General features: G+C 44.0%; 1 protein-coding gene across 1 annotated transcript in view; it reads right to left on the bottom strand.

Annotated features, from left to right (window-relative positions):
• Nucleotides 1-12,500, bottom strand: part of LOC145396220 (fibrillin-2-like) — a 102,261-nt gene that overhangs the window by 74,162 nt on the left and 15,599 nt on the right. The window contains exons 2-5 of the mRNA XM_080269654.1: nt 11,639-11,721; nt 3,157-3,699; nt 1,704-1,799; nt 1-192 (exon numbers count right to left, since the gene is read on the bottom strand). The exon at nt 1-192 is cut by the window's left edge and continues 3 nt beyond it. Coding sequence (XP_080125780.1) covers nt 1-192; nt 1,704-1,799; nt 3,157-3,699; nt 11,639-11,721 — 914 coding nt within the window. The remainder of the gene's footprint in view (nt 193-1,703; nt 1,800-3,156; nt 3,700-11,638; nt 11,722-12,500) is intronic.

The raw sequence follows: 12,500 nt of genomic DNA, 5'->3' as shown, positions 1-12,500 counted from the left end.
CACACTCTCCACTGTGGATGTTCTTGAGGTATCCTTTGCTGCAGTCCAGGCGGTCAGGGCAGTGCTCACAAGGGTGGCCCCACGCCCTGCCAATGGTGGCACAACACAGCTGCTTAGTGCACACCACACCAGGCAGCTGACCCTGGCACATGTCATGCTGTACACGGGTGAAGCACGGACCTGTACGGTAATCTGAAACACAAGTGTAAACGTCGTCATCGTCATCATCAACCCCAACACCTTGCTCCCTCCTGAGAACTCCCAGACAAGGAAAAGGCCATGACAAGAGTGTTTCTAGACTACCTTATCCTCATACACTTTTCTCACTCCCCCAAACACTTCTTCCTCTGGCCAATCACTCAAACAGTCTTCTTTCTCCTCCCACTCTCGCAAACCCTCCTCTTCCCACTCTCTCAAACACTCCTCTTCCTCTTCCCACTCTCTCAAACACTCCTCTTCCTCTTCCCACTCTCTCAAACACTCCTCTTCCTCTTCCCACTCTCTCAAACACTCCTCTTCCTCTTCCCACTCTCTCAAGCACTCCTCTTCCCCTTCCCACTCTCTCAAGCACTCCTCTTCCCACTCTCTCAAAAACTCCTTTTCCTCCTCCCACTCTCTCAAACACTCCTCTTCTTCTTCCCACTCTCTCCAACACACCTCTTCCTTTTCTCACTCTATCTTCAGTGTAAGGTACCGTTCCACTCTCTTCACCCACACCACATATGGTCTACCTCTACTAACACTGCCCTTTCTATCACTTTCACACACTTTCTTTGGCACCCAATCCATGTGCATTCTCTGTGTATCCCTCTTTATCCACTCAGTAAAGCCACACCTCACTCTTATACCTTTTTCTTCCATTCTGACAATCCTGCCAAAGAATTATACTCTTCAATAACTTAACCTAAAACTGTAATCTCTCCATCTTAAATGCCGAGTTGTATCATATTAATAGAGGAATATGATGTCAGAGTCTTTTTACCTTAACCTGGCCAAGATTTTTGTTCTTTTGCAGCTTATTTCACGTTGCTCATTGGTACATGATAATACTGAGGTCCTTCATCCTTTCCTTAGTACTTCTTCATGACTAGCATCATATTCTAGAGTTAGTCTCCTGTTACAACTCAGCATCCAAGATGGGGAGATGTCAATTTTATGTTGTCAGAGTGAAAAGAGTATAGTCACAAGTAAGTGCTATGGGAAGAATGCAGAGCCATGGTATTTTCCTAAATTATAAAAAATAAGCTGCAAAACGATGAGAATCTATGCTAAGTTAAGATGAAAGGACTATAGGAGTCAAGAGAACTTTCTGAGAGAGTTAACCGATACGCCCAGTCACTTATGCATGTAACAGGTCAGCTCTGGAACTGCCTTCCTCTGTTTATGACCTCCAGTCTTTCAAACATAATGTGTCCAGGCACTCTGAAATGAATGGTTCTTGAATCTGGTTCTCTGCTATTTATATATTATTTATTTTTTCTTGGTGGCTGAATGCGTGGATCTCTCTCTCTCTCTCTCCTAGCTTGGAGGGGACAATGAATGGATCTTAAATTTGGCTCTCTTATTTTTCTTCTTAGGGGGAACAATGAGGGGTTCTTGAATTTGTCCCACTCTCTCTCTCTTGTTTTTTTAAAGGAATAATTGTGTGAGGGTCTAGCTTTTGGTATCTTCTTCCCTTATATATATATATATATAAAACTTACCAGCTTCGCACCTCCTGCCAGTGAAGCCGTACACACAGGCGCACCGGTTGGGCCCCACACACCGGCCACCATTAAGGCACGGCTGCTCACACACGGCTGGTGAGGGTGGTTAGAATATAGTGGTATGAACAGTTTTGTAAAAATCAATACTTTTAAATCAAACAATTACAAATGTTACTTCTTAATTCTATAGAGTTTTCTCAGAGTCTTTTCTTTATGAGGCTGAAGTTGTTGTTGTTGTTATTACCTAACCTCAGTCAATCTGGCTGAGCAGACCTGTCAACCACAAGTCAGCAGCTGCTTCTGTGGGGCCATCCTACAGGTATAGTGCAGTACATACACTGTGTAGGAATCTAGGACCTCCTTGTGGTAGACAGCACCTCACCAGGGTCAGACCAGGGTCCTTCCCACAGTGCAGTGCAGGGAAATACGAGACAGTTTGGCTCCTGGGTGAACATCGGAGCTGCTCCACCCAGGATGCACTGCATCACCATGGGTAGGCTTTTTCTCAGCACCCAAGGCCAAGGTTGAAATAACACCAGTCAGTCAGGTATTACAGTACTTTACTGACCTTTGGCATTATATGGTATGTAAATATACCAACCAAAATGCTTATTCATTCTTTTTTTCTATTCAATTTCTGATTCCTGTAAGAAAAACTACACACTCCCATCTATAACACATCAAATCCAGAAAACCCAGTTTACTCATCCTGCCATATAATCAGTGTTCAACTGCAGGAATGTGGTAGAAGGTTGGAGGAAGTGTTTGTCCCTCACCACACCATCATAAGGCACACTGGTTAATACACAAGATCATCAGTCTCAGGGAATTGACAGGCTTCCTACCATCCCTTTTATTTCACCATATGGCACACCACTATCTTGCATTTGATTTATGCAACTGTGTTACTGTATTATATTAAATATATAAACAATATACAAGAAATAAACTTTTCACAGCATCTGATGCACCTGCAGTGTTAAATGCATTCAGGATCCACTTTTGCCACACCTTCCCATGGGACAGACCTAAAAATGCCTGTCATTAAATTACCGAATTAATGAGTGATCAGCTTTCATTTATTCCACTAGGCTGATGCCTGGGGGAAATCCAACACTGAAAATTTCCATCAGGCATAAAGATGTGTAAATTTCCCTCCCAAATTAATTATAAAGTGAATGCTAAAGAGTTAATGTGCATATGCACAAAATCAGCCACTAAAGAAGGCGTGATGGAAAGGCTCAGAATCGCACAAGCCCAGTGAGTATGTACAGTCAAAGAAATACCTACTATACTGTGTCTTTCTAGTTCTGTCGGAAAAAAATACACAACTGCCAAAATACTGTACAATGAAAACCTTGTCTCTAATAATGCAGGTTTCAGAAAATTTGATTTTTCTGGTATGTATTCGTCAAACGTTTGGGATATACTTGTGTCTGTCTGTACTTACGTGGATAGCCTGCAGGCACTCCAGGTGTAACTCCAGGTCCAACTACTCCAGGTCCAACTACACCAGGCCCAACTACACCGGGTCCAACCACTCCAGGTGCAGGCACTCCAGGTCTAACTTCCCCAGGTCTAACCACACCAGGACCCACAACCCCTGGTCGCACTACACCAGGCTCAACAACTCCGGGTCTCACTCCGGGTCCAACTACACCAGGTCTGACCACACCAGGTCTCACCCCAGGTCTGACCACACCAGGTACCAACCCAGGTTCAACCACTCCAGGTCGCACTCCTGGTACAACCACTCCAGGTCGCACTCCTGGTACAACCACACCTGGTCGCACTATACCGGGTCCAACCACACCAGGTGTCACTTCACCGGGGGTAACTACACCAGGCCTCACTACACCAGGTCTGCCATCAGGTAGGTAGGGGCGTCCGTTCCTGCCATTGCCGCAGATGGGCGAGAGGGTGCCGCCCAGACACATGCACAGGTTGGGGCGTATACATCTCCCACCCACGCCACAGTCACGCACACAGATGGCTGGATGGGGCACAGAAAACATGGGTTACTACACATAAATATACACACAGATGGCTGGATGGGGCACAGAAAACATGGGTTACTACACATAAACTTAACACACACACAGATGAAAAAGAAGACAGGGGTGTTAGAAGATATAATGCTTGCACAGGTAAAATTAAACTATGGATCACCATACAACCAAACTGATTATGGGCTGAGACAAGAATAATATGGAAATTCCAGGCACAAAGATGACTGGATGTGACAAGAAAGCTGGGTCGGTACACAGAGAATGGAAGCAATGCGAGTATAAGTGACTGGGGAATGACTGGGAGAAGGAGGGAGGTGAGAAGACAGGAAGAAATCAGTAGGATAGAAGTTCTGGAAGCAATGAAGAAAGTTAAATCGGGGAAAGCCCCAGGAATTGATGGAGTGTGTGGTGAAATGCTGAAGCATGGGGGAGAGATAGTAGTAGAATGGATGTGGAAGATGTGCAGATTGGCCTGGGAGGAAGGTAGAGTCCCAGAGGATTGGAAGTCAGGTATAATTATTCCCTTGTACAAAGGAAAAGGGGAAAAAGAAGTGTGTGGTAATCATAGGGGCATTTGTCTTCTTAGTATAATAGGAAAAGTGTATGGTAGGATACTTACTGACAGAGTTAGGGAAAAAACAGAGGAATTAGTTGAAGATGAACTGGGAGGCTTTAGGAAGGGAAGAGGTTGTCTATCTATCTATCTATTGCCAGACGCCGCAATCCCGTTTGGGGTGACCACAAACAAATCGCCTCCAAGCCGCCCTGTCCCCTGCCATTTCACTGCCCTGCTCCCAACTCACACCCCCCTCTCTCATATACCTCTCCACCCCATCCCTCCATCTCATCTTCGGCCTTCCCCTCCCTCTTCCCCCCTCCACCTCACTCACACTCTCTTCGTCAGTCTTTCACCCTCCATCCTCTCCACATGGCCAAACCACCTCAGTGTGTTCCTCATAACGCTTCCTATCACATCCACATCCACATCACAACGCTCCTTTATATCCTCATTCGTCAGCCTGTCTCTCCATGTGACTCCACAGGCTCCTCTTAAATAACTCATTTCCACTGCTCTCACTCTTGACTTGTGTCCTTCCAACAACGTCCAAGGTTGTGTAGATCAGATATTCATTCTTAGATCTTTAGTGGAAAAGTTTCTAGAGAAGGGAAAGAAGTTGTATGCGGCTTTCATGGATTTGAAGAAAGCATATGACAGGATGGACAGAGAAGGATTGTGAAAAGTATCAAGAATATATGGAGTAGATGGGAAGTTGTTGCATGCTGTGAAGAGTATGTATGATGGTGCTAAGGCTGCAGTGCGTGTGGATGGTGAACTGAGTGAATTTTTCTTTTTGAAGGCTGGGTTGAAACAGGGATGTGTCATGTCTCCATGTTCAATCTGTACATGGATGGGGGTAATAAAAGAGGTACAAGGTAGGGTAGTGGATGCTGGCATGGCCCTAGTGAGAGAGGGTAGTGTTTGGAAACTCCCTGTACTGTTGTTTGCAGATGATACTGTGTTGTTGAGTGAAGATGAAGGGGAGCTGCAAGGCTTGGTGGATGAGTTTGGAAGAGAGTGTAAGACACGGAATCTAAAGGTACCTGTAGGGAAGAGTAAAGTGATGGTCTTTGAGAGAGGTGAAGTCAGTGAATGTACAGTGAGATTGGATGGTGAGGAAATGGAAAATGTGAGTACATTTAAGCACTTGGGTAGTGTGATGAGGAAGGATGGAAGTTTGGAGGGTGAAGTGCGTGAAAGGGTACAGCAGGGAAGAAAGGTTGCTGGTTCTTTGAAAGCAGTGATAAGAAACAGGGAAGTGAGCATGGAAGTGAAAAAGTTACTACATGACAGTATTGTGATACCAACTCTAACGTATGGATGTGAAGCTTGGACGTTGTTGGAAGGACACAAGTCAAGAGTGAGAGCAGTGGAAATGAGTTATTTAAGAGGAGCCTGTGGAGTCACATGGAGAGACAGGCTGACGAATGAGGATATAAAGAAGCGTTGTGGTGTGGATGTGGATGTGATAGGAAGTGTTAGGAAGAACACACTGAGGTGGTTTGGCCATTTGGAGAGGATGGAGGGTGAGAGACTGATGTGGAGAGTGCATGTGAATGAGGTGGAGGGGGGGAGAGGGAGGGGGAGGCAGAGGATGAGAGGGAAAGATGGAGTGGAGAGGTATATGAGAGGGGGGGGTGTGAAGTGGGAGCAGGGCAGTGAAATGGCAGGAGACAGGGCGACGTGGATACGATTTGCTTGTGGCCACCCCATGTGGGCTTAAGGCATCTGGCAATAGACAGATAGATAGATGGCTGCATAGGGCACAGAAAACATGGGTCAATACACAATGATTTCACACACACCCTCAACCTCCCTTCATATACACACACACACACACACACACACACAGGTGGACAGATAGGGTGTAACAGGACACTACACAGAAATGAATGAACACTGCTACTCCCCAAGACCTAACAGAGCATAAAGATGGCAATGTTCTGCAAACTGACTGCTTGAGTTTTGGGCAACCAGAAAGCTTAAAATATCGACCCATAAGCTTTGTAGTATCAGCATAAATTGCATTTCAAATAGGTAAATATTGCATGAAAATATCCATCTATCTATCTATTGCCAGAGGCCTTAATCCCATAAGGGGTGGCCACAAACAAATCCCTTCCATGTCATTCTGTCCCCCACCATTTCACTGTCCAGCTCCCAGTTCACACCCTCCTCTCTCATATACCTCTCCACTCCATCCCTCCATCTCATCCTTGGCTTCCCCCTCCCTCTCCCCCCCTCCACCTCACCCACATACACTCTCATCATCAGTCTCTCCCTCTCCACATAGTTTGAAACAGGTAAATATTAAATGAAAATAGCTTTGACAAAATATTACGTGCCTGCCAAACAATGATATGATTGGATGTAGCCATAAAAAAAGGAAAATAACATGCAATTTTTCAAACACTGAAAGGATGGACGCTTTTTGGTATTAGTTCAGTTCAGTTGAAGTTCAAGAAGCTTTAAAAAAACAACAACAAAAATGCTGCCCTGTGTTTTATCCAGGTTTGTGCTCTGGAGTTTGTGATTTTTTTCACTTACTGATTTTTTAATTCCATATTTCTTTCCTTTTCTCTTTTCTTCCAGACTGCATAAGTGAATTCTTTAGCTGTTTCTTGATCTTCATTTTTGAACACATTTTCTATTATGTATTCTTCATCCCCAATGAAGGGCATCTGCACAGCTAAGTCTTGTCCTTCTTCCCAAAGCTAGTTTTAAACAATATCTATATTGTCTAAAGATTTTAAACGCCATTTGTGTTAATACTACAAAAATTATCTATCTATCTATCGCCTGATGCCCTAATCCCGCAAAGGGTGGCCACAGACAAAATGCCTCCAAGTCACTCTGTCACCCACCATTTGACTACCCTCCCCCCAACTCACTCCCCCCTCCCTCATATACCTCTCAACTCCATCCCTCCACCTCATCCTTGGTCTACCCCTCCCTCTCCCTCCCTCCACTTCACCGACATACACCCTCTTAGTCAGTCGTTCATTCTCCATTCTCTCCAAAAATTATCACTGTCAGTATTTTCAACTTACTTGTAGCTCAATAGTCTCAATCTTGTGATTATCATTTACTGTGCATTTATTAATTCTTCTATTGGGTTATTTGGTGGTTATAAACACCTCCATATCTTTCAGTTACTGGGTAATTTAGTGGGTATTTATTACTGTATTTATATATATTAATGTTGTTACGGAACAGAGAAAACTGTCCCGCAAAAGTTCCAGGTTCAAAACAAAAGAGTTAGGTAAAATTACAAGTTATAGTTTAATGCTCAAACTAACAACAAAACATTCAGGACTCATAAGGATAATGTAATGGCAAAAACAGGTTAAATATATGGTTAACGGCAATAGCCTCTATTAACACGAAATTAGCAAGTGTAAATTTATCTAAGTCAGCCCTGATAAAATGACAATACCAGATAATACTCAGTGAATGCAAGATATATTATTACAGATACAAAATATTATTAATAATGGCTGACACCCAAAACACATGAATCACAAAAACCTTACTAGGCCTAAGAATTAACACCTCATGCTATACAGCACAAGAACAAAATGTAATAACACTTATACTCAAATTACACAGCTGCTAGATGGTTGGAGACTTCCTGAGCACTCACAATAATAACAACTGTACAGGGGAGGACAGAGATGTGAACAAAATGAGGAGTAGATCTAAGTGGCAATAATGCAGAGACTGAGCTCATTAAATAGGGGCCGGCAGAGCTTGATACAACTTGTAAGAAGGACGCGCAAATGAAGCCATAGGGGACAAAGAGTTGACACTCTTGCTCTGAACAACAGAAAGAACGACTTAATCTACTATAAGGGTAGAAGGGGGGAGTGAGGTAGAACACGCTCGTGATCAAACATGCAGCATACTGTACGTTAGAATTACACAAAGGATGATGAAATCATAGGCTATGTAACAATGTTTATAACTGCAGTGCGTCTTTATCGATTAATCTATGTACAGTATCAAGGTATTGCCTCATGCCTTAACCCCATAAAGAGTGGCCACAAACAAATCACCTCCATGTCATCTTATCCTCTGCCATTTGGCTCCCCTCCCTCCAACTCACACCCCCTCTCTCATATATCTCTCCACTCCATCCCTCCATCTCATCTTTGGACTCCTCCTCCTACTCCTCACTCACATACACTCCTCTATTCAGTCTCTCGTCTTCCATCCTCTCCATTCCAACCCTCCATCTCATCCTTGGTCTCCCCCTCCTCCTCTACCCTTCTACCTCACTCACATACACTCTGTTAGTCAGTCGCTCATTCTCCATCCTCTCCATTCCATCCCTCCATCTCATCCTTGGTCTCCCCCTCCTCCTCTACCCTTCTACCTCACTCACATACACTCTGTTAGTCAGTCGCTCATTCTCCATCCTCTCCATTCCATCCCTCCATCTCATCCTTGGTCTCCCCCTCCTCACACACATACATTTTTATCGACAGTCATTCATTCTTCATCCCCTCCACAACATCCCTCCATCTCATCCTTGGTCTCCCCCTCCTCCTCATTTACATACACTCTTCTAATCAGTCTCTCATTCTTCACCCCCTCCACAACATCCCTCCCTCTCATCCTTGGTCTCCCCCTCCTCGTTCACATACACTCTTCTAGTCAGTCTCTCATTCTTCATCCTCTCCACATGGCCAAATCATCTCAAAGTACTTCAGGTTAACACTAAATCACATCAATTATACACCCAGATTATTTAGCTGGAGAGAGAGAGAGAGAGAGAGAGAGAGAGAGAGAGAGAGAACATATATATCCAGAGAGAGAGAGAGAGAGAGAGAGAGAGAGAACATATATATCCAGAGAGAGAGAGAGAGAGAGAGAAAGGAACTGCATTTGCTTATACTGTGTGTGTGTGTGTGTGTGTGTGTGTGTGTGTGTGTGTGTGTGTGTGGAAGGAGAATGAGAGACTGACTAGAAGACTGAATATGAGTGAGGTGGAGGGGCAGAGGAGGAGGGGGAGACCAAGGATGAGATGGAGGGATGGAGAGGATGGAGAATGAGAGACTAACTAGAAGAGTAAAAGTGAGGTGAAGGGGTAGAGGAGGAGGGGGAGACCAAGGATGAGATGGAGGGATGGAGTGGAGAGATATATGGGGGGTGGGGTTAGTTGGAGGGAGGGTAGACAAATGGCCACAGACAGGTCGATGTGGAGGCGATTTGTCTTTGGCCCTCTTACAGGATTAAGGCGTCTGGCAATAGATAGACAGATAAGTAGACAGACAGATAGATACAGATAAAAGATTGATAGATAGACAGATAGAAAGATAGATTGATAAAGATAGAAAGACAGATTGATAGATAGATAGACAGAGATACGGATAGATAGATAGATAGAATGATAGACTGACAGAGAGATAGATAAAAGTTCTGAATTTATAGTTACCAGCTACGAAGAACCACTAAGTATTAAGTCGCCAGTCAGCAGGTGTTTAGACAAAAAAAATTCTAAGTCCCAATATTCTCCAAACCACGACACTCAACTGTTAACTTTACGATACAGGTCCCTAATTCCAGATGGAGAGAGAGAGAGAGAGAGAGAGAGAGAGAGAGAGCAGAGGTCGGGTCGTGGTCATATATCTCGGTAACATAAAAGCCCTGACGATATCCCGCACACACACACACACACACACACACACACACACACAAGCGTAGACATCCGCGCACAGAGGTAAGCCACATACATACACATGAACATACATATAAGCATACATATAAACACGCACACAGGGTTATGCAGTCACACACACACACACACACACACACACACACACACACACACACACTAACACACAAAGGAACATACATAAACACACGCACACACATACACACACGCAAACATAGACAGACACACACACACAAGCAAACATATATAAACACGCACACGCACACACAAGTGAACATACAGATATACGCACACACAGGTGTGCATTTGCACACGCATACACGCATGCACGTTTACAGACATGCACAAATGCAACATGCAAACAAACGCACAAACAAACGAACACACGCACACATAAACACGCACGCACAACCGAACGTACATGTACACACGCACACATAAGAAAACAGACACGCACACACACAAACGAATACACAGACACACGCAAAAGAACATACATATACATACGCACACATACACACACACGCACACACAAACGAACACAGACACGCACAAAGGGATCTGCTGTCGCGAGCACACACACACACACACACACACACACAATCCTACAGATGCACAAGACTGAAGGATGTATGAATGATAAGGCAGACTGATAGATAAACTGGCACTGATAGATAGAAACGTGGTGATTGATAGGATGCTAAATAGACAGACTGATAGACAGACAGACTGACTGATAGATAGATAGGCAAATGGACACAGATAGATAGACGGACATCAATAGATAGATAGAAAGGCTGACTGATACGTGAAAGACAATATGGAGACAAACAGACAGATACTTGAGAGAGAGACTTACGAATATTACACAAGTTATTTCCCTTCTTCTGAGTCCATCCATGAGAGAGGGAGAGAGAGAGAGAGAGAGAGAGAGAGAGAGAGAGAGAGAGAGAGAGAATCTATCTATCTATCTATTGCCAGACGCCGCAATCCCGTTTGAGGTGGCCAAAAACAAATCGCCTCCACGTCGCCCTGTCCCCCGCCATTTCACTGCCCTGTTCCCAACTCACACCCCCCTCATATACCTCTCCACCCCATCCCTCCATCTCATCCTCGGCCTCCCCCTCCCTCTTCCCCCCTCCACCTCACTCACATACACTCTCTTCGTCAGTCTCTCACCCTCCATCCTCTCCACATGGCCAAACCACCTCAATGTGTTCCTCCTAACGCTTCCTATCACATCCACATCCACACCACAACACTCCTTTATATCCTCATTCGTCAGCCTGTCTCTCCATGTGACTCCACAGGCTCTTCTTAAATAACTCATTTCCACTGCTCTCACTCTTGACTTGTGTCCTTCCAACAATGTCCAAGCTTCACTTCCATACGTTAGAGCTGGTATCACAATACTGTCATGTAGTAACTTTTTCACTTCCATGCTCACTTCCCTGTTTCTTATCACTGCTTTCAAGGAACCAGCAACCTTTCTTCCTTGTTGTACCCTTTCAAGTACTTCACCCTCCAAACCTCCATCCTTACTCATCACACTACCCAAGTACTTAAACGTACTCACATTTTCCAATTCCTCACCATCCAACCTCGCTGTAAATTCACTGACTTCACCTCTCTCAAAGACCATCACTTTACTCCTCCCTACATTCACCTTTAGAGAGAGAATACTTACGGATAATACACAAATTATTTCCTTTCTTCTGAGACCATCCTGGGCAGCAGAAGGAGCGAGAGCGAGACCCACACACATTTGGTCTGAAATAGAAACGTATTATTATTATTATTATTATTATTATTATTATTACTACTACTACTATCATTATTATTATTATTATCATCATCATCACCATCATCGTCACCATCACCATCATCATCATTGTCATCATCACCATCATCATCATCACCATCACCATCGTCATCATCATCATCACCGTCATTATCATCATCATCACCATCATCATCATGTGTGTGTGTGGATGGGTAATTTGGTGTGTGTCGTCCTGTCTCAGCTACCTCTACGGGGGGGGGGGGGAGTCTAGGTATATGTACGAGTATGTATGCATGTCATCATTATTATTATCATTATCATCATCATTATTAGTAGTAGTAGTAGTAGTAGTACCTTCATCAGTACCATCATCATCATTATTAGTATTACTGTCATGAACATCATCACCAGGACTATGAGCATCGGCATTATGATGATGATGATTACTATCATGATCATCATCCCTCTCATCATCACTGTTATGACTATTACTACTGTTGTTACTATTAATATTACTAACTTAAAGGCCGCCTTCGACGCCTCCGCTCGATGTCAAAAGGCCTGATATAAGTCAGAACTAGGGAACCGGTGGCCCGATTGGACTGGGAAGTGTTTTATTCTTCAAGTTAGAGCATTTTGACGGTACTGTACACAAGGAAAAGGTGCACATTTGGCCCGAAGCAATTTGACGCCACGGACGATGGAGTGTAGAAACGTTTGAAGATATTTTTCCCAATGTTGTCAAGCATGATTACACAAGTATGTC

The sequence above is a fragment of the Coenobita brevimanus genome, chromosome 35 (genome assembly GCF_032717465.1).
Source record: "Coenobita brevimanus isolate Jiangsu-jjx chromosome 35, ASM3271746v2, whole genome shotgun sequence".
Taxonomy (NCBI): Eukaryota; Metazoa; Arthropoda; class Malacostraca; order Decapoda; family Coenobitidae; genus Coenobita; species Coenobita brevimanus.
Note: the sequence above shows the minus strand (reverse complement) of the source record. Positions and strands in the feature narration are given on the sequence as shown.